The 23,272-nt window shown below is 41.9% G+C and overlaps 2 protein-coding genes across 2 annotated transcripts; both read right to left on the bottom strand.

Annotated features, from left to right (window-relative positions):
• Positions 1-1,711: 1,711 nt before the first annotated feature.
• On the bottom strand, positions 1,712-2,668 carry LOC138787547 (taste receptor type 2 member 40-like). Its single transcript, XM_069964896.1, has one exon. The coding sequence runs from the start codon at positions 2,666-2,668 to the stop codon at positions 1,712-1,714; it is 957 nt and encodes a 318-aa protein (XP_069820997.1).
• Positions 2,669-14,942: 12,274 nt separating this feature from the next.
• On the bottom strand, positions 14,943-15,959 carry LOC138787548 (taste receptor type 2 member 40-like). Its single transcript, XM_069964897.1, has one exon. The coding sequence runs from the start codon at positions 15,957-15,959 to the stop codon at positions 14,943-14,945; it is 1,017 nt and encodes a 338-aa protein (XP_069820998.1).
• Positions 15,960-23,272: the final 7,313 nt, after the last annotated feature.

Here is a 23,272-nt window from a genome sequence, read left to right on the forward strand (position 1 = left end):
TGTAATAGGAGCGTCGGCAGCAGACCGCTACTATCTCCTATGGGCCTACAAGATGATCTAAAGTTTGTCCACACAGCCCCTTCCACAGCTACCTCTCCCCCCCCTACGTGGCAGCGAGCGGGGAATGAGGAGCAAGCGAGCGGGAAATGAGGAGCAAGCGAGCAGGGAATGAGGAGCAAGCGAGCGCTGATCTGATAGGTTGGTGCTCATTTGCTCCTCCAGATTGGCCGATGTAATAGGGCCTTTAGAGCAGGGAATTCAGTAGGCCTGCTTGTGAAGATGTGGTTTTTAGGGCATGTTTATCACTATAAATGTTGTAAATGAATCTGATTATCTGGGCTAGCACACTACTGGCACCTGTCAGATAGATCTCCTAGATTGGCGCTTGTTTCCCTGACGGGGAATAGTGGTTTACCAGTAGGGTCACTATTCTGTTTAGGATGATGACACAGTTAAAAACTAAACCAGAGCCATTGGCAATCACTAATAGCGTACCCCCTAGTTTTCCACTCAGTAATGATGGCCGTTACCTGGCATGGCCATTACTCAATAAGTGGAGATGAGTCTTCTGGCTTTGTTTAAAGTGTACATCTGGGCTTTGTGGCTCTGCTGCACCACTGATTAGATAACATACCAAAGAAAATCCCTAAAGACATGATTTAAAGTGTAACTGTCAAAAGGTGTCCCGATCTGATTGGCGTGAAATCCATTCTGCCGCCAGAATTTTGGGTATCCATTGATACAACCATCAAGGATCAGTACTGTGTTCAAGCCCCATTCTGATCCAATAGGGCTTATGCACGGGACTGACCTGGCGTGGTTATATCCATGGATGCCAAAACTTCTTGCGGCAGAATGGATTTTGCGCTGATCGGGTCAACGTAGATCATGAGGGATGCACTTAGTCTTAGTTTATATGAATCAAAAAGTCATTTTTGATTCATATAAACAACTTTAGGATAAATATTCCTAAAGCTTAAAGCGACTCTGTACCCACAATCTGACCCCCCCAAACCACTCGTACCTTCGGATAGCTACTTTTAATCCAAGATCTGTCCTGGGGTCCGTTCGGCAAGGGATGCAGTTATTCTCATAAAAACAACTTTTAATCCGGCAGCGCTGTGTCTAACGGCCGGGGCTTACATTTGTATATGCATTAGGCTGGCACCACCTCTCTGTCCTTCCTCCCCGCCCTCCTCATCATTAGTTAAGCTCCAAGCAGATTGCTTCCTATTCGTCAGCTGTGTTAGCCCGGCACGTGGGCTGGATCATTAATACACCTGTGCAAAGCTCAAACAGCAGTAAATGCTCCTGGATCATTCCTAATGATGAGGAGGGTGGGGAGGAAGGACAGAGAGGTGGTGCCAGCCTAATGCATATACAAATGTAAACCCCGGCCGTTAGACACAGCGCTTCAGGATTAAAAGTTGTTTTTATGACAATAACTGCATAACCTGCCGAACGGACCCCAGGACAGATCTTGGATTAAAAGCAACTATCTGAAGGTACAAGTGGTTTGGGGGGGACATATTGTGGGTTCAGAGTCGCTTTAAACCCTGTAGTGGATTTATTGTGAAGATTTTATATCTCATTTTACTGAAATGAGATATAAAAATTAACAAAAAAAACTAAATTAACATTTCCTTTGTGTCATGAAAACTTCATTTTTTAAATTTACCAGTCCAGTAAGCATTTAGTTTGCTGTGTCCTTCTAATGCTTCAGTCTGATAAACATGACTGTGGGTTTCTTTGGCTTTTGACTTTTAAAAACGCACATACCGCTGAATAAACTTGAAGAAATTTGGTTTAGTTTGGGACTCCCAAAAATAAGAACAATGGATTGTGCCAGAGAATAACTGTAAATGACAAATAAACAGATGCAGAATCCAGGGCTGCTGGGAGAAAAGGCGTCCACAAACATCAGGATTTCTGATACATAGAAGGATATATACAGGATGAGTAGACAACTTATGGTCCTGGCCGCCCGAATTCTACCTTGTGCTCTTGGGCTGAGATTCCCATTTGCATCTCTATCTGCATTGTGAGTCACAAGTGACTTGACAATCAATCCATTGGCAATTGCTACCAGAACTAACGGAAGGGAGCAACTCATAACATTACAAGGAAGCAGGTAGGAGATTTTCAGCTTAGGAACAGAGATGTCCGTGCTCTCACTGCTCGACATATTCACATAATTTTCTGGATCTCTGTACAAGTTCCAGGCCGCAGGGACACCAGTAGCCATTGCTATGAAAACTGAAGCCACAAGAAGATGTGGGATTAATTTTGAGACTGCAAACTTAATTCGTATGAGAAATGGATGTGTGAATATGACAATCTGCAGATAGTAGTTGATGGAGAGGCAAACTGTAAACCAGAAGCTGGAGTAGATGGGTAGGTTCAACATGACGGTAAATAGAGTATAAATGTCATCGGAAAAATAGAGATCACTATCGAGGAAGCTCAGGAAATCATTGGCCAGCATGATGAACTGAAATAAGACATTGGATGTACCCATAGTAATCAGGATGAGGTCGGATGGGCTGAGAGACTTACCCTTTACCTTGTCTATGACATTCACAACAATTATCAGGGAATTGGTGAATACCCCGGTTATGGTGCTAACACCTAGTATAGTCATTGAAGCCAAAATAAAGACTGGGAGCATCAGAAATAACCAGAGAGAGTTCTCCGCAGGCTCAGGAATCATTAGATTTTCATGATATCTTCTTGGGTGAAACACTCAAAATTCTGCGAAAGAAATAAAGGATTGTTAAGCTGAATGGGTTCGTGCAAGACATATATTTTTGGTCTCCGTAAGGGACTTGAACATGCGATCACATGAATGCTTGTACAGTATACTGTCATTTTACTTATGTCCTATTACAACTGGATTATCATGACTATCCAAAGGAATGACGGTGGGAGGGGGAGTTATGGTGGCAGGGAGGGTTGCATCCATCTTCTTTGGCCACTGTTATTCAAATACGAATGATCGGACTCAAATATGCTTCAGTTGCTCATGTCTAGTGCTCATCACTGCAGAGCACTGGTTAAATATTTATAAGGAAGGACGGGCTGGTAGTCCCCCAGACCCCCAGTGCACCAAACTGCCTCATATATATATTACTTAAAGTGTAACTGTCATTACAACAAACTTTTGACATGTCATAGTCACATATAAGGTGGGGGTCTGTGTGCTGAGAACCCCACGATCACTAGAAAAAGGGGCATAAAAAAGTGCTTATCAGCACACACTCTGAGGAAGAAAGTAGAAAAAAGCTGTTTGGTGATACAATACACTGTGAATGGAGTTTGTCTCTGTTCACTGTATAGTGGTGGTGATGTATAGCTGCAACTCAGATCCCGTCCAAGTGAACAAGAGATGAGCTTCAGTTACAGGTCACCACTGTTACACAGTGAACAGAGACCAACTCCATTCACTGTGTATTGCGGCACCAAACAACTGATGATGACAGGTGTTTGCACCCCCCCAATCAATGACAGATGAGCTATCCTGTCAGTTGTGCCTGGAAAACCTCTTTAAAATGATACCTCTGGGGACCCCACCAATTACAGCAATGAAAGAACACCAACTGACTACCCGATCTGCTAGGGACAGCTGGGAACACAGGTTATTTCATGTCTTGCCACACTATCAAAAACTCTAAATACTGAAAGAAAAGCGTAGACCACAAAATATAAATAGGTCCAGTATACATGCAAAAATAAGAATAAAATTAAAAATATAAAAAGATAAAACATTTCATAACTCAAGTGTTAACAGCCGTTTGATCAGTGCAATATACATCCTACCAATGGTGCTCCTTGCGATACATTATGAGTAGGGATGGTCCGAATGATTCCCGCTGTCTGCCCGCTCCGTGGAGAGGGTGGATACAGCGGGAGGACCACCTGGAAAACTGGGAAACAGCCATAGCCATAGGCTGTATCCCAGTTTTCCAGGCGGTCCTCCCTCTGTATCCACCCGCTGCACGGAGCGGGCAGACAGCGGGAATCTGATGCAGAGCGTTCGGGTTCATACAAACCTGAACCTCTGCAGTTTTGGACCATCCCTAATTATGAGCATGTCCACATGTAGCAGTTATGCTACAGATTTTTTGTGATGAAAACCCACAGCATTTACAGTTAACTGCATGTAATACCGCCAGGTTAGCATTCTGCATCTTACCGTAAGTGGTCCGGTCCTGGTTCTTTTCTTGTGTGATCCCCTTGCGGTCCATGGCGGAGGGGTCCAAAATCAAACCAGTTTGGTAGCACAGCAGGTGCACATCCGCTGCATCTTTCCAATAAAGTTGGAAGTCAAAAGTTTAAGGGAAACTGACAGCAGATTAGAAAAGTCAAACCTGCTATTATATTCTTATTATTCAGAGTAAAATTACCCACACACTTTATACTAAAGTCTGCTAAACCTGCCACTGGGATCAGATCACATCCTAGCATTTCAGGGGAGTACGAGTTAAGTCTATTCACTGATGATTTACTATTGAACCCCTGATGTCACTCTCCAAAATTAATAAATACATTCAATGAAATATCAAGTCTGTAAATGAACTATAGTAAGTCAAAATTTCTCTGTTGTAATATTCTCTCTTCAGAGTTGAATATATTAAAACTTGAAGGGGTTTTCCCACTAAAATAAATAAGTCTAAAATGGTGCATGAAGTAATCCCCCTAATGTCTACTTTGTCTTGATAACCTGCTGTCCTTGCTTATGACCCCTTATGGCACACGCAAAGGTGGTCACACATGTTTGGTTCAACTGTAATCTCCTGGTGTGCCCTAGAAGTATTAGAAGTTTACTGTGGAATGTAAATTGTATTGTAGAAACATAGCCTATAAGGGAAAAATACAGTTCTCAAAGAAATTAACCCAAATCTCTTTGATGCTAGTCTATATGGTGTGTATGAACAGGATCACAAGCCTCTATTTATAATCTTTATAAAAAAAAAAAAAGCATTAAAAATATCAATAACACACTGCATTGTACAAGAGTCATGGTGCGTTTACACAGACAGATTTACCTGACAGATCTTTGAAGTCAAAGCCAGGAACAGACTTTAACCCCATAGCGACCCATGACGTACCTGGTACATCATGGTGCCACGGGGGGAGTTCAGAGAGGGGTCCCGTGGGGACCCCGCTCTGAGCGGTGCCGCTCCCGGCTGATATCTGCGGCCGGGGAGCACCTCTATTAGCCGGCACGGGTCCCGTTGCCGCGCCGGCTAATTAAGCACTTCAATGCAGCTGTCAAACCTGACAGCTGCATTGAAATACTTCAGACCTCACGTCCCTGGTGTCTAGCGGGACGATCCCCCCCCCCCCCCCCCCCGCGATGTGATCGCGGGGGGAGATCCGTTCTTCTGCCCGTGCCGGGCCTCCCGGCTTGGCAGTACATTGCACTGGCCTGCAGCAGGCCAGTGCCATGTATCACAGATCTAATGGATCTTTGCGATTTATGAGAGATCAGTGCTGTGTATATACAAGTCCCCCAGGGGGACTTCTAGTTTATGTAAAAAAAAAAAAGTAAAGAAGTGTTTTTATTAATAAAAAATCCCCTCCCCTAATAAAAGTCCAAATCACCCCCCTTTTCCCATTTTATAAATATAAATAAATAAACAAATAAACATATTTAGTATTGCTGCGCACATAATCGCCCGAACTATTAATTAATCACATTCCTGATCTCGCTAAAGTGCAAAATTGCGCATTTTTGGTCGCATCAAATCCAGAAAAAATGTAATAAAAAGCGATCAAAAAGTTGTATATGCGCAAACAAGGTACCGATTGAAAGTATAGATCATGGCGCAAAAAATTACACCTCACACAGCCCCATAGACCAAAGGATAAAAGCGCTATAAGTATGGGAATAGAGAGATTTTAAGGAACAAATATTTGTTAACAATTGTTCGAATTTTTTAAAAGCCATCAGATAAAATAAAAGTTATACATGTTATATATCGTTGTAATCGTAACAACTTGAGGAACATGCATTACAAGTCAGTTTTACCCCAGGGCGAAAGGCGTAAATGCAAAACTCCCTGAAATCGAAACAAATTCCGTTTTTTTTTTCAATTTGACAGCACAAATGATTTTTTTCCGGTTTCGCAGCATATGTTATGGAAAAATAATGCCTGTCATTGCAAAGTACAATTAGTTTTGCAAAAAATAAGGGCTCATATGGGTCTCTTGGTGAAAAAATGCAAGCGCTATGGCCTTTTAAACATAAAGTGGAAAAAGCAAAAGTGCAAAAACGAAAATTGGCTTTGACCTTAAGGGGTTAAACAGGGATCAGGTCATAAAGGAAAGAATGAGATTTCTCCTCTTTTCAAATCCATTCCTGGCTTTGGCTTCCAAAATCTGTCAGATAAATCTCTCTGTGTAAACGCACCCTTAGGTAGAAATTCTGGGGAGGAAACAGCTGTGGAGATTTGGGTAATGTAACAAGAGGTTATAGTTCAATAAAGAAATGCTATAAGCATGTAACTTAATACTTATTTATTACACTAGACGTATTATTAATTCAAACTAAACATGTATAAATACCCTGAATCATGTATTTAATATGAGACCAAATGTGCATCTTCCAACACTACAAATATAACTACATTCTTACTATATGCTAAAAAATCGATGTCAGTATAAGTGGTATGAATATCATAAAAATGTTCTGCAGATAGCATGATAATAATATAAAGTTTTATGTGAGTTGCTCAATATATTCCTATGAAGACAAAAAAAGGCAATGTATCATTGGTTTTCTGTACATTTCTGCACAAAAATGTGCAAAAATGTTTTGTGCAAAATTTGTAACTCATTTATAGTTATGATAATGTTCCTCTACATTGTGTCGGTGTTGTAACCGACAACTGATAGAAACCAGATGTGCAAAGGGAGAGATTCATTTTTCTCAACAACAGTTTACATAAAGACATATCAAGATGATCGCTAACTATATAAATACAGGTAAAAAAAAAAAAAACATAAAAAAAGCCACAATTCTTATGTAAGACTATTTTGAGGCCTTGGGGTCACTTACCATAGTGTTGCCTTTGTTTTATGTGTCTTGTTCATATGATTATTTAGCTTTTTCCCTTTTCTGATGGAGATGCTCTTTATATTGATACTATCCCCTCCTGTATTGAGGAGGTGTGCCACGATCTTGGGGATAATTATATGGTTTTATTGCCTAATTTAATCTAGGGTTTTTATAATAATAGCTTGGCATAATTGTACTATTATAATTGGCCCTTTTTAGTTTCCTGCATGCTGCAAGGAAAAGGTTAAAACATTGAAATACTGTATTAGCAGAAATCTTTACTATTATAAATTACTGTATTTTTTGCTTTATAAAAAACACATGATGATAAGATGTATCTAGGTTTTAAAGAGGAAAATAGGGGAAAAAATTTGAACCAAAAAGTGGGTAAAATATTTATTAAAATAATAGAATCAGTTAACATGAACAAGAGCAGCAGCATAATAATCATTAACAGATGAGGAAAGATTTTTATTTTACAACAGGACTAGAACTCTAGTCTGCAGCAAAGCCCAAAAACTTCTCACTGCTGTCAGAACTTGTCAAGCTCAATGGCTCACTATTACTGGAGGATACCATCCTCGGAACCGTCCAAGGCATTATTGTTGCCACATTTTTTGAAGGATCTTACAAGAGTTTCATCCTTCACGACTTTCCACACTGAGTGATGGTGGGCCTTTTCATTCCTCCAGTGGGTGTCAGGTCATGATTCCCAGCCACTCAGCCGTCCACTTGTTCCACTCCTCTTGCATAACTTAAACCTCTAGAGGTTGCAACTGGCTAGTAAGCCCCCCAGGAATTACAGCTAGATGGGTTTTCACTAATTTAAGGATATTTTGGGTGTTTTCACTGATATGTGGCCTAAACTGGTCGACTAGTAGGGCAGGTTTCTTCTGGAGCCCTCAAGGCGTTTGGACCTCACTTTTTCTACCCATATTTTTATTCCACCTTCGTCTATCCATCCTTTTTCATGAACATGGACAATAACTCCTCTTTTGGCAAATTTTTTCTTTTGAAGATTATAGGAGAAGTCCGGTGAAAATGTTAATTAAAGTATTGTATTTCCCCCCAAAAGTTATACAAAGTAGTAGTAGTAATTGCAGGGAAAAAAAGCACTTTATAAGCATTTCCCGTAATAAGTGTATATTTGTGATTTGTATACCTTTGGGGGACAATACAATACTTAAATAAAAAATTTTTGCCGGACTTCTCCTTCAACATTGGTGGCAGTTTGGTCCCATCTGCGCAGCAGGAAAATGCAACAGTGTAATGGGTTTACTCGTGTCCTCAGGTATTCACGGTTATGGTTTTTGCACCTCCATTCCTGCCGGTAAATCCTGCCCCCAGCCGCCATTACAGCAAGCCACATCCCATCGGGTGGCCCCCTCATGGTGTCAGAAAACCATTGTAAGTACTTATGGTGCTAATTAAGGGGTTAAATATATATATATATATATATATATATATATATATATATATATATATGTCTGTTATTGGTGTCCATTATCTCCTGATAAAGTAGGTGCTGCCCCAAGGAAACAGTTTTTTTGGGGTTGAGCCTTAACATCCATGGCCCTATTGGTAACGTTTCGGAGGGGGAGGTATAGGGGAGGGAATGTTTTGAGCAAGGATATGTTGTCAAACTACAATTCCCATCATGCTTTGACAGACAAAGGCTATCCAGGCGGTTATCCAGGCATGATAGGAATTGTAGTCAAAGGTTCTCCATTTCTGATTTAACGTTGTCTCAGTGGCACAACTAAGAGAACTGAGGGCAACTAATGGAATGTCATCTCACTGCCTCGCCGTGCCTGCACCACTAAGACATAAAGCAGGCTTGCAGCACATGGATCTACCCCTCCCCTGCCTATGGCAATGTATGAGCTAGTAGAACAGCACTGGAGGCCGTCAGGGTCAATCTCACATGTGCAGGAGACTGCTGAGGAGAGACCATTGTTCAGGAGACTGCTGAGGTAAAACCATTGTTCAGGAGACTGCTGAGGTGAGACCATTGTTCAGGAGACTGCTGAGGTGAGACCATTGTTCAGGAGACTGCTGAGGTGAGACCATTGTTCAGGAGACTGCTGAGGTGAGACTGCTGTGCAGGATACCGGCCCCGTGCTAAACCCCCCGCAGAGGAGGAGGGAATGTCAGCACCGGACTGCCCCTTCACCCCCTTCATAGGAGACAAGCGCTAGAGGCCAGTAGTAAGATTTTCCGATGAGTTAAATATGATTGTGCCGAGAAGGGGCCATGACAAACCCCCCTCCCCATGCCAGCAGGCCATTTCTCTATACAAGATGCACCCACTTTTTCCTCCCTTTTTGGGAGAAAAAAGTGCATCTTATAAAGTGAAAAATACTTTACTTTAAGGGTACAAACACACACAACGTATATGCAGCAGATACGCAGCAGATCTGCAGCAGATTTGATGCTGTGTTCAGTTATTTAGATCTAATCTGCTGCATATCTGCTGCGTATTTGCTGCGTATCGCAGCAGTAAATACGCTGCGTATACGGTGTGTGTGTTTATACCCTAAATTAGTTTTTAATAATACCCAGATAACCAAAGTATTTGAAACCAGCTCTATTCAGTTCCCAACTTTATTATCTCTTCTTTTCAGGTCTTTTTTTATGATCTTCACTTTAACGCCCTTCCCCTGGCATACAATCTGGGTCTTTTTTTTTTTCTTCATTTTTCTATTCCCCTCCCCTCCCCCCCCCATGGGTTCATATATCATGGAAAATGCATAAATAGGTGTATCGGCCGTCATTAAAAGGTTATAAAAATTTCTCAGCCTGCCAAGGAGACTTTTATTGATGGAGAAATTGACAGTCTATTAAAACCTATTCCTGTCACAACCTGGCTGCCAAACATTAGAATTAGGGATGGTACGAACCCTCCGCAATGATTACCGCTGTCTGCCTGCTCCGTGCAGCTGGCGGATCCAGCGGGAGGAACTCCTGGAAAACTGGGATACAGCAATGGCCATAGGCTGTATCCCAGTTTTCCAGGCGGTCCTCCCGCTGTATCCGCCCGCTGCACGGAGCGGGCAGACAGCGGGAATCTGCTGCCGAGCCTCGGCGGGTTCGGACCATCCCTAATTAGAATGAAATTCTCAAAATCACTTCTTTTGCATGCAGCAGCAACCTCGCTTACCTATTAGTGGGCATGGTCTGATCGCTGTGCACGCTTGTTAAGTATTTAGATACAGCTGCATCTAAATGCTTGCCTTCCCCCATAACTGGTGGCCTAGTTGGGGAACGCCCCCTCCGCGACGCGATCGCAGAGAGGTGATCCCCGCATCTGCTCCAGGCCGGGATCTGCGCCGTAATGGCGCTGATCCCGGCTCGGCATTCTATTGCCCAAAGCAAGAGAACATAGATCTGATTGATCGATGCAGTATATCTATACTGCACAGATCTCAATGACAGATCAGAGCAGTCATACTAGAAGTCCCTCAGGGGGGCTTCTAGTATGTGTGTGTAAAAAATGTTTTTTTATTAATAAAAAAAATCCCCTCCCCTAGTAAAAGTCAGAATCACCCCCCTTTCCCCATTTTATAAATAAAAATAAATAAATAAACATTTGGTATCGCCTCGTGCGTAATCGCCTGAACTAATAAATTATCATATTCCCGATCTCGCACAGTAAACAGTGTAAGCGCAAAATTGCATCGCATTTTTGGTCACATCAAATCTAGAAAAATTGCAATAAAAAGCGATCAAAAAGTCAGTGCTACCTGAACTGGTTTTCTTCCTATCTCCCTGACTGCTCCTTTAGTATTTGATTTGCTGGATTTAATTCTTCTTCTTTTTCTATTGCTGTTAACATTCATCAGGGATCAGTCCTATTCCTATTTCAGTACCATCTCTGTGCTGACAATCCCCAATAATATACCATTTACAGTGACATCTTCCCTGAACTCCTACAAACACCAGGGATTGTTTATCCCTCTCTTGGTCTGAACCAAAAGACCAGCTCTACCACATTTGTGCTGACCATATATTTGAAACATTGCAGTATAATGACTATATGGCTATTTATATGATTATCTAGTTGTTATGTACACTTTTATACACCTTATGATATTTGTTATTATTATTTTTATTGTTTTCATATGCTTTTGTACCGCATTGCCTAACCCACTGTGTTGATCTATTACATTAGAAGGGCTCCGGGGCTTATGCATTTGTATGGTTTATGCTTTTAATGTGTCTATGAGTATTTTATCCTGGAAAAGACAGAAAGACACCTCAGGTGTAAGATTTATTTTCTATTACATTTTTATCACATTTTATTATAATAAATTGACATATATTATCAGATTTTGCTTTGAGGACTGGTATGTTTAGAATTACCAGGAATTGTCTATCCACTGACTCTAATATTATGTCCTTTATCCGAAACAAAACATCAGAAGTTAGTGTATAATTTGATCAAACCATATTGCCTCATGTACCACGTGCAGAGTCCCTACGCTAAACGACACTGTGCCGGTCAGCGAACGCCAACCCCGCAAAGCAAGTACAAGCAGGGAAGGGAGGCCACCAAATGGCCCTGCAACCCCACTGTTACAGGAACTAACCCCAAGGGCCCCCTCAAACCCCGCCTGCGGAGAAGGCGGCCGCTAAGCAACACAAGTGTGAACAAGGTGTTGCTACTTATCATTGCATCAGCAGGTAGAATGGGAGAAAGAGGAGGTACTTACCATATGTCTGCACATCGCACCCATTGGGGGAGGGTCTTTGGGGTTTGGTCCTGTGACAGTGGGGTTGCAGGGCCATTCTGTGGCCCCCCTTCCCTGCTTGCGCTTGCTTTGCGGAATTGGCGTTTGCTGACCGACACAGTGTCGTTTAGCTTAGGGACTCATGTGTATTAGAAGACCTGCACGTGGTACATGAGGCAATAAGGTTTGATCGAATTATATACTAACTTCTGATGTTGGTTTTTAATGTAGCTGAACAAGCTTTCGTATTAACCATGGGTGCAATGTGCAGCCATTTCTGTCCTCCAGGATTGTTCACTTCATTATATTAATATGCCTCTTTCAGAAAGGCTTATCCCACAAAATAGAAAAAAAATAAACCCTAAAGCAATATACACAATTATTCGTACAACACTATCCATGTCAAAACAGCCTCTCAGGTGTAATTTTCACCCTTTTTAGTCTATTCCGTCACTTTTCTGCACCTCTGGTATTTTCCAGGAGTGCATTCTAGGAGCTCACTTCTCCTGTCTCCCTTCTTTGACCTGTATAAAAAGAAATTCCTCACATACAGCTCAAGAGAGCTGCAAAACATGTATAGATATACCCAAGAAAAGTACCTCCTGCACTCTGAACATACACTTTTCCATTTTTATGAACAAATTGCTATGACATAGCATCTGTAAAACCTGCCGTATGTGCTTAATGTGCATGGGCCAATTAGAAGAGTAGATATAAAGATGTTGTCTAGATACACCATCATACAATGACCAATAAGACAATAGAAAATATTGATAACAAGGTTTTTGAAGACCACAGAAGCATCACACAACTCGAAGGGCATAACCAGGTATTCGGAATTTCCCTTTGAGGCGTTGAATGTGGGCTTTTATTCATCCCCTTCTCTGAAGTGTAACAGGTTATGTGCACCCTTGAGATCCAACTTAAAAAGAACACTTTGCACCCTGAATCTGATTTAACAGATCTGAGATCATGTGCAAAGGGTATCGATCTTTTATGGTAATTTTGTTTAGCTTCTGATGATATACATAAATGTTAGCACTGGATGGTGGCAAGGGCAGTAAGACAGATACACACAGAAAGTGAGCCCTGGTGGTTCCTGTCCACTGTCCCTGCCTACTTGCCACGGACAGCCCTAGGCAGCGGCGGACAACCATGAAGACAATCCCTGCTCTGAAACAGGTAAAAACACAAAACAAGGACAGACAAACAAACACAATAATTTGGGGTCAACAGTCCGGGTCGGTAATGGCAGGCAGATTAGGTACAAAATTGTTAGGCAAAGGAAGGGTCAAAAGTCAAAAGTAGAAAGGATCAGGAGAACTACAAGAAACAGCAAGAACACACTTAGCGTAGCAGGAACACCAATAGCCAGCATCTGTCTGCCGGCATTACACACTATATATGGAGGATCAGGGTCCAGCAGCTGTTTGGACTGGCCCCTGATCCTCAACATAGCTCACCTGCACAGCAGCAGGTTAACGCTGAAGCTGCCAAGGCATAACAAGCTTGTACCTGATAACGCTCCGTGCAGGATTTTTTTAAATAATGGAATGCAATTGAAAAATGGATTAAAACGGATGCTCACACATGCCTCCGTTTTTTCATCCATTTTTTGGAATAAACGGATGAAAAAAATGGATTGCAAAAACGTAGTGTGAACCATGTCTGAAGCCTTATCTAGTGGAGCTGTGGAGCTCACTCAGTTGCTGACAGTTTGTTACACTGAGTGACCTTTGCTGAGTTATATATTAGTAATGCAGTCATCATGCAGCTCACTTATATGGGTTGACTAGAAGCCACGGTAGTGGACCAGTGATTATATATTTTCCTTTAGCTGTTAGTGCACTCTATCCTAAACACTGAGGGTCGTGTATATTGACCCATATGACTACTTAACATTTGGCTGTTATTGGTAGAGGGATTTTAGCATTTTTCTTCACATTTCGTTTCGTTTTTATCTACATTATATTTTATTAGGATTACAATAAATGTTATTTATTAATTATACAGAGTTAACCAGAGTTTAGTGGGCCTTTGTGCCGTTGTATCGCAACTCTATTAAGCACTTAAACTCAAATATACACTGCTGCTTGTCTGTGGTCACCACCGGAGCTCCGAGGTACAGAACAATATGGTCATGAATCTCCTAGGAGATATACAGTACACAGACCTAGAATTCCCTTCTTGGCAAGTGCAGGTGTAGACAGGTAGCCTGAGGTCTGATCGACTGCCGCAACAGTGTGAAGAGGCTGGGTACAAAACTGCTAAGATTCCTTGTTTAAGTTTTATCATAGGCCAATTGATAAAAGGTATACAATGAATCTTATACGTGCACCTATAAGGGACATTCCTTTCAATCCTTACCTGTACAAGTCAAGTAAAAAAGGAATCTTCCTCAGGGGTACATGTAATGTATATGAATTGATTTCAATAATGAATTGACAAACACCCGTGTTTTCTTTGAAGCACTACACTCCATGTTTGCTACATCCACTTCACATACATGCACCTGAAATATACATTCATAAATATAGTGAATGTAGTAGGGTTGGAGTATAGTGCTTCAGATACATTCATCTCTGATTCATTGACATATTGTATCTGCTCGTAAATTGAGCAACATTGCTCGTACATTGCTGTGTGGCTATGCTAGAACAGAGCAGGGGATTGGGAAGAGTAAGGCTTAGACAGCCCTGCAGTTCCCAACACAAATGTTGGTAGCAGCAGAGGGGGCCATGTTGCCCCTTACTGCTGCCAGTCATTAGAAGTAAATATGTAAATAAAAAAAAAAAATTTTTTAAATAAAGTTTAATAAAATGTAAAGTTTACTTTACAAATTAATATATTTTTTTTAAAGCACTGTGTTCTACACTAACAGGACATATTCAGAGTTTGTTTTTTTTTGGGGGGGGGGGGGGGGGGCAAGAAGTGTCACAATACAAAACACCACTGACACCTTAATAGTAGGTAACATACTGTAACTGCAGGTATACCTTTTAATTGAACATAATTTTACAAAATCAGATAACCTCTTTACACAGGATAATTTTTTTCAATGAGGATCAACATTTATAAGGGAACAGATTTATTGCCACTGCTGAAGCTTAGGTAAATCCAACATGCAAATATAGAGTTTCACAGACATTGTTTCAATTGTCTTCTCTGTTTTGTTTCATTGCTTCATCTCTCGGGACGGCCATTGGCCCTTTAATGTTTAGGTTAATAAAGGTAACATTGGGTGTAGTATCCATTTCTTTATTGGAGCCTTGAATACAGTAAATGATACTGGCAGAGGCTTGTTTTAGTTTGGGGCTTCCAAGAATAAGGACAATAGACTGAGCGGGAGAATAACTGTAAATGATCACCAAACAAACACATAATCCTGGACTACTTGGTGGAAAAATTTCAGTAAACAATAGTAATTCTGATATATAGAAAGAAATGTAGATCAATAGAAGACAACTTAAAGTCCTTGCAGCCCGCACTTGTCCTTCTGTACGGGCACTAAGATCTCCTTTAGCATTTTTCAAGGCCTTATGGGTGTGAGTTACAAGTGACTTGATGATAAGACCATTGGTAACTCCCGCTAAGACTAGTGGCAAAGAGCAACCGATGAGATTACTTATGATCAGATACTCTAAAGTCAATGCTGGAGAAGAAACGTCCATACTCTGATTACTCGTCAGGTTAAACTCCTGATCATATATGATGGTGTTCCATACTACAGGTATACATGTTGCTAGAGATATAAGAACCGAAGTCATAAGAAGGTGCGGAATAAATCGGAATATGACTAACTTGAGTCGTACAAGGAATGGATGGGTGAATATGACAATCTGGAAATAGTAGCTGATGGATAGACATGCTGTTAGCCAGAAGCTGGTAAACACTGGGAAATTGATAATGGCGGAGAATAGAATATAAATCTCCTTAGTAAAGTAGAAATCACTCTCAAGGAAGCTGAGAAAATCATTTATGATCATTATGAACTGAAATAAGACATTGGATATGCCCATCATGAGCAGGATCTGATCTGATGGGCTGAGAGCTTTACCCTTGAGTTTGTCTATGAGATTTACGGCAATGATGATTGAATTGGCGAGTGACCCTATTGCAGTGCTGATGCCTAAAATAGACATAGAAATTAATAGAAATGTAGGAAGCATCAGAGCTGATTTTTACGTGACCTTGATCTGTCCATGTGTAAGTCCTTTATAAAAATCTTTAGGGCAATATATAAACTTGCGATTGTCTCAGAATTAATTTAGAGGCTACTAAAAATAGCCATATAATATTAAACGAACATATTGTAGGGGATGCTAAGCCAAGTACTTATTACGATATATGTGAACCTCAAATACGCAGTCCTTACAGCCATATAATTACTCCTGAATAGGCCTCCAAAGTCTATGTGGATCCAGTCATAAGCTTTTCACTCCAGACAGGTTTGTATTTACACTGGCATGGTTCCTGTAAAATACAATTATATAACTAATACCTTTTAGCACATAGTAACATAACATAGTAAGATATTTAATAAGGATGAAAGAAGACAAGACTCCATCCGGTTCAACCTAAAGAAACCCTACTGTGTTGATCCAGAGGAAGGCAAAAACCCATATGAGGCAGATGACAATTGCCCCGTCACAGCGAGAACATTTCTTCCTGACTCCAAAATGGCGATCAGAATAATCCCTGGATCAGCGTATCACCAGAAATCTAATGCCTATAACTTGTAATATAATATTTTTCAAGAAAAGTATCCAGACCTCCCTAAAACGAGAGTTCCAAAGTCTCACTGCTCTTAGACTGCATTCACACGCACTGTAAAATTGTCCGTGGTCGCTGATTCGTGACCACGTACAACTTTAGAAACCATTCAAGTGAATGCAGCAACCCCCACTGCAATCCACAGTGTGAAAAAATATAAAAAGGCCTAGTGCGGATCGTGTCACGGATCCCCCCAACTGGCAGCAGAGATGACAGAGCGCATAATGTGCGCTCCTGTCATTACATCTGACAACTACTCACCTACCAGCCAGCGTACAAGTTCACCAGAAGTGGTGTGGACTACACTGCCTTCTTCTCCTGACGCCAGCATGAACCAGAGTAGTCCACGCCACCACCGGTGAACGTGTGTAAGCCGACCGGTGTCGGGGAAGTAGGTGAGTAGTTGTCAGATGTGATGACAGGAGTGCACATTGTGCGCTTCTGTCATCTCTGCTGCTTGGCCGGGCGGTGGAAGGTGGGGGATGGAGTCTGTACTTCTATTAGGGGACCCATCCCACGATCCTCCTCCGGTAATGGCTGCCCAGATCGCAGCACGGATCGTGTGAATGAGGCCTTAAAGTAAAGAATCCACATCAGTGCTGCTGGTGAAACCTTCTTTCCTCTAGACGTAGGTGATGTCACCTTGTCATGGTTACAGACCTAGGAGTATGGAGATCACTACAAAGATCTCTGTACTGTCCATTCATATATTTGCACATTGTGATCAGATCGCCCCTAAGACGTCTTTTTTTCTAAACTAAAAAGCCCCAAGTCTTGGTACTGTAGCCCACCCATTCCCTTATTGACCTTGGTCGCCCTCCCCTGCACCTGCTCCAGACTCACCTGTGTGTCTGTCATCTGTGATCATGTGCACATCACATGCAGACACATATATCACATACAGGCCTCTTTTTATATAGAGTATCCCTGTAATCATGGAGATTGTTGGCTCCCGGTGCTCATTTGTAATTCCGTCTCGACTCCCATAGGTCCTACCTTTAATCCCCTCAGGTAATTACTGTATATCAGTTACCTTTGACCACATGTCATCTGCCTCTGGGGGGGGGTACATTGAAAATTAACAAATGATGATGAAGCAGTTTTGTGCACTCGCTCTTTTGCAGTCTTTCAGTTAGACTCTCTACTAATCTGAATCGTGCATTTCTTTATAACAAAATCCAAAGTGGCAAATACCATGTGAAACCGATGAACCTAATGGACTTACATATAATGTCTATAAAAGAAGTCCAACAGCATTGGGGTGACCCAGAGGTATTAGGTGGTATTTGCAAGGGCTGATGGTAAGGTAATTCTACAGGACTTTTCTAAAGTTCGTTCCGACCGGACTTCCGGATTTTTTTGAAAAGTTCGGTTTGACTGAATTTCGGATTTCTTTGGATTTCATAGTTTAAAGCATCTATATGATACGGGGGAAGTGTATTTGGTTAAATTTAGGGCTCTACATGTCAGTAACATTGTTATCTTTTCAATAACTGAAAGTCATTTTTTTAAAAAACTTCTATATTAACCATTACAGGGTCTATGCAGGAAACTCACCATTACAGGGTCTATGCAGGAAAAAGGTCACAAATCCATTGAAGGAGCAACAGTAGTCATTGGAGGCCAGTGGAGGCCCATCAATAGTCATTTGAGGCCAGTACAGGAGCAGCAGTAGCCAACATGGAGGCCAGGCAGGACCAGCAGTAGCCAACATGGAGGCCAGGCAGGACCAGCAGTAGCCAACATGGAGGCCAGGCAGGAGCAGCAGGAGCCAACATGGAGGCCAGGCAGGATCAGCAGTAGCCAACATGGAGGCAAGGGCATATATATATATAGCACTTTTTTATATAGTTTTATGCTACACACATGCACCAGGTATATTTGTCTCTCAGGATAACACGTATGTGATAGACAGTATCACAAGGATCCAACTATAGTACTTATATATATGTAGAGCACATTTTGGTTCCGTCCACCCTTTGCTCTCCTATGCCTAATCTATCTATCTTTCGCCCTCTCTATATTTCTCTCTCAATCACTAGATCTTTCTCCTCTCCGCTTTCCTAATCTTTTGGTCTTTGCTTTTATACAATTGCTTCTCAGTAGTCAGTACAGCAGCACCAGGCACTGCTAACAGTATGCTTCCTCTCTCCCTCTGTGCAGACTGCAGCGTGCGGTATGTGACCGCTCCTCTTAAAGCAATACCGACGTCACACAGGGGGTGGGATAGTGCAAGATCCCTGCTGATTGGATGTGTTCCGGGCATCATGGGAAAGCACTTTTCCCGCCCGTAACACTTCCTGCTTTCTAAAATGGCGGCTTCCAAAAATCCGAATCTGATCGGACTCGGACTTTTAGAAAAATCCGAACCGGATCCCATACCGGCCAAAGCGGTTCGCTCCTCTACTTGTTACTGGGCTCAAAAGTGGTAAATGCTCTCCTTAGAACCCAACACAAGCCTGTTATAAGGTTGTCCCAGGTGTTCCCTGTAGTAGTGGTGCCGGAAAGTAAGGCACAAAGTCCAGAAAAAACTGAACCAGGATGAAATGTTTACTGAGGTTTCTTAAAGGTGCAGTACAGTAAATACAAAAGTCTTTGTACGTAAGGTAGAGTTTAGTATCTTGAGAAGTTCGCTTGTAAGGGTCACTGTTAATAATTAAATCGTTGCTGTTAGAAGGTATATTATAGAAACACTGGACGAGACTTTAAATGCTGTATACAGTTTAGTTATTGAGTAATAGTTTAGAAGGCTTGGTTACTTGAGAACAGGTGGACTACCTTAAGGGGGCCTATCTAATTATTGCAAGACTCTGTTGTAAGGGCTAAAACCACTTTGGAGTCAGTGGCGATATACTTTAGAACAACCTGTACTCACAGCTGTGATGATCCGTCTATTGCTGGGCGAGGGCACTGAATGACATATCCGGTAGTACAGGCCCCAGTTAAGAGTGAGCCAGCCGTCAGTACCAGAGCCCCCAAGCTCAGGTCCTAAGATTTGCAGCACTAGCTGTAGACTGAAGCCTCTGGAAAATGCAGGGCTCAGAGAGAACAGGATAGCCCCTTAACATGAAAAGGTTTTAGGTCCCTTGGTGGTAGCCAGACCCAAGGTGTACTAACCGGACATGGCTAGTGTACAGGAACTCTGGAAACTTGTAGAATCAGGATATAGAGAATTGTGGTTGGTCAAACTATGATCAATGTTGTGCTGATAATTGTCCACAGTATTGTTATATTAAGTGAATATTGTAGCAAAGAAACACTGTATGACTACACTCCGTAAGTGCAAATAAGTTTATTACAAAAGCTATATAATGTGACAGACACAAGTACAAACATACATAAATATATACAGATTGACCTATAGTGTCCCTGCCTGTGCTAATCAAGGCGCCCCCTGGTATGGGCGTCCCCAGGTTCCAGGTGCAGAGAGGCTATCCCTGCACTTAAGCAGTGAAACATATATACATTCATATGACATATGTCTGATATGTGCCAGTAAATAAAGTAGATAACAGTGATCACTGGCATTTAGTCAGAACAGCATAAAAATAGTGCATTGATATGTTCTAGCAGCGGCAGGCATAGATAAATGATGTAATGCACTGAATAGCATTCATGGCTCTTATGGTTTAGCCAATATCAGATTACGTCAAACCTAACTGTCATAGGCTGTCATAAGTAATAGACGTCACACTTTTTCCAAAGCGTTTCCCCCTGCTGTTACAAGTTAGGCGGGTTCATCAGGGAAATGTGTGGGTCACGTATACGGGTGTCAGTATTGCTTGATTCGATCGTCAGAGTGGATATCCTGACAGTGGAGGTATAGTCTCTCTCAGATAATATCTAGTCCGTCGAGCCTTGGAGCCCACGAGGGTAGAAGGTATTCCAGACACTTGTGACAATGTGTAATAAGGTACGTAGAGGATGATATATGTCGGCGTCCGGGGTTTCTGGATTGCCGTAATGTAGTCTTGGTAATAAGCCAGAGTTAATCCATTAGGATGGCCATAGGGTATTCATGACATACAAGGATAAATGTCCGAATGACTATATGAAGACGGCGTCTGTGGATAGCCTATAGGTGCTTTGTGGTATAGCTATACCAACAGAATTTATGATATCGGCGTCCGTGGTAGCTGGCTTGTCATCTAGTGCGTATCCAAGATGCGGTAGCACGTGTCTGGAGCCTCCAGACACGTGCTACCGCATCTTGGATACGCACTAGATGTGTCTGGAATACCTTCTACCCTCGTGGGCTCCAAGGCTCGACGGACTAGATATTATCTGAGAGAGACTATACCTCCACTGTCAGGATATCCACTCTGACGATCGAATCAAGCAATACTGACACCCGTATACGTGACCCACACATTTCCCTGATGAACCCGCCTAACTTGTAACAGCAGGGGGAAACGCGTTGGAAAAAGTGTGACGTCTATTACTTATGACAGCCTATGACAGTTAGGTTTGACGTAATCTGATATTGGCTAAACCATAAGAGCCATGAATGCTATTCAGTGCATTACATCATTTATCTATGCCTGCCGCTGCTAGAACATATCAATGCACTATTTTTATGCTGTTCTGACTAAATGCCAGTGATCACTGTTATCTACTTTATTTACTGGCACATATCAGACATATGTCATATGAATGTATATATGTTTCACTGCTTAAGTGCAGGGATAGCCTCTCGCACCTGGAACCTGGGGACGCCCATACCAGGGGGCGCCTTGATTAGCACAGGCAGGGACACTATAGGTCAATCTGTATATATTTATGTATGTTTGTACTTGTGTCTGTCACATTATATAGCTTTTGTAATAAACTTATTTGCACTTACGAAGTGTAGTCATACAGTGTTTCTTTGCTACAAGAATCAGGATATATAAAGATAAGTGTTGTGCCGCGCTACACCGAAGGTATGCACTAGTAACAAATCCCCCGCATTTGGTGGGAACACTCACCCCGTTCCTATGTGCGGGTATACTGAGACTTGTGATCCTTCACGTCAAAGAAGTAGATGTTAGTTTAGTTGATTCCTCTGGTTTTCACAGATGATAAAAGAGTCCTTGTAGTTCGCAAGGCTCGCGGCCCGGCCAGTGGCGCGTGTAGCACTTGCTGGAGTAATCCTGAATGGAAATCCTCTGTGACGTCACAGGTACTACGAATCGCTATGTGAGGCAAAAGACTTCCTCAACGCGTTTCAAAGGTTCCGACCTTCTTTCTCAAGAGAAAGAAGGTCGGGACCTTTGAAACGCGTTGAGGATGTTAAACCAGAGGAAACCAGAGGAATCAACTTAACTAACATCCACTTCTTTGACGTGAAGGATCACAAGTCTCAGCATACCCCCACATAGGAACGGGGTGAGTGTTCCCACCAAATGCGGGGGATTTGTTACTAGTGCATACCTTCGGTGTAGCGCGGCACAACACTTTTTTTAATGTAATTTTGTTATTAATAAGTGGGAGCAGAAACCATTGGTTGTAGCACGCAGCAACACGGACTCTAAGTATCATTAGTGTACCCTTACATCAGGAGCGCGGTTGTTTTACTTTACTTTTAGAATCAGGATATACTTGTGGGTACCAGCATGGGGGCTTTGGCACTGCCCCAAGGATGTTGCAGGACACTCTCAAGATACTGACATTGGAAAACATCACATACACCGTTAACCCTTTTTACACTGCCTTCCACAGTGACAAATGAGTTCTGGGTCACGGCAGCATCACTTTGTGGTTTTCAGAATGTATTGTGCATCCAATAAAACACAACATTTCTATTTTCTGACTGTAACCTTTTTTTATTTCACTTTTTGTACCTTGTTATGAGGGCTGCCATCCAAAATTTTGGATATGCAGTTTTGAGACTGATGTTGTAATATGTTATTGTATGGTATTGTATTTGAAATTATTAGTTTGCAACATCATTAGGAGGTTGGACATCCATCGATACTTAGCTGAGCTGGTCTTGTCCACTTGTGCGCATGAGTAAAGGAGCCCTGCCTCCCAAAATGTTGTATGCCAGGGAAAGGAACGTTGACCACCTCCAGTAACTGTTACACGCGTCTTAGCGAATCCTGCCTGGAAAAAGGGAGCGGGGCATAATATAAGACCAGCGTACTTGTACGCCGGTCTTCGTAAATCCCCCCCATGTGTTTTTTGTAATGATCAGCGTTTAGACTGAACGATATATAATTTGAAAAAATTGTTATTGCGATCGTTTTAAGATCGCTTAAGCACATCTCACACATAGGGTGAATTGGTTAAAGACTGTTTAGACGAAGCGATCTGCTTATTTTCAGTGAACGACCAACGACGATTTGAGAACATGCTGAAAGATCATGATGAACTATTTATCGCTTGTCGCTTGATTGTACGCAGTGTTTACACGAGACGATTATCGTTTAAATGCGACTGTTATCGTTAAAATTTGAACGATAATCGCTCCATGTAAAAGGACCATTAGCTGCCATGCTGCCTAAAAGGCATTTGTAGGAAGGCAGACATTTCCTGCCAATGGGAAGAGTGGGTGGAGCTAAATTCAGAGAGAAGAGGGTGGGGCAAAAGTCTTGCAGAGTGGTGATGTCACTGCGGACCCCTGAGACCTAGAAGTTCTTTATGTACACTAACAAACACAAATCCAAAAAGCAACAACAGAGGAGGTTGACCGGGGACACAAAGGCGAAAAAGGGTTACAGAAAACAAC

This window comes from Dendropsophus ebraccatus, chromosome 3, assembly GCF_027789765.1.
Source record: "Dendropsophus ebraccatus isolate aDenEbr1 chromosome 3, aDenEbr1.pat, whole genome shotgun sequence".
NCBI classification, from domain to species: Eukaryota; Metazoa; Chordata; class Amphibia; order Anura; family Hylidae; genus Dendropsophus; species Dendropsophus ebraccatus.

Bases quoted from the DNA above. Each gene is read 5' to 3' on its own strand.
- LOC138787547 (XM_069964896.1), bottom strand. From the start codon at position 2,668: ATGCTCCCAGTCTTTATTTTGGCTTCAATGACTATACTAGGTGTTAGC.
- LOC138787548 (XM_069964897.1), bottom strand. From the start codon at position 15,959: ATGCTTCCTACATTTCTATTAATTTCTATGTCTATTTTAGGCATCAGC.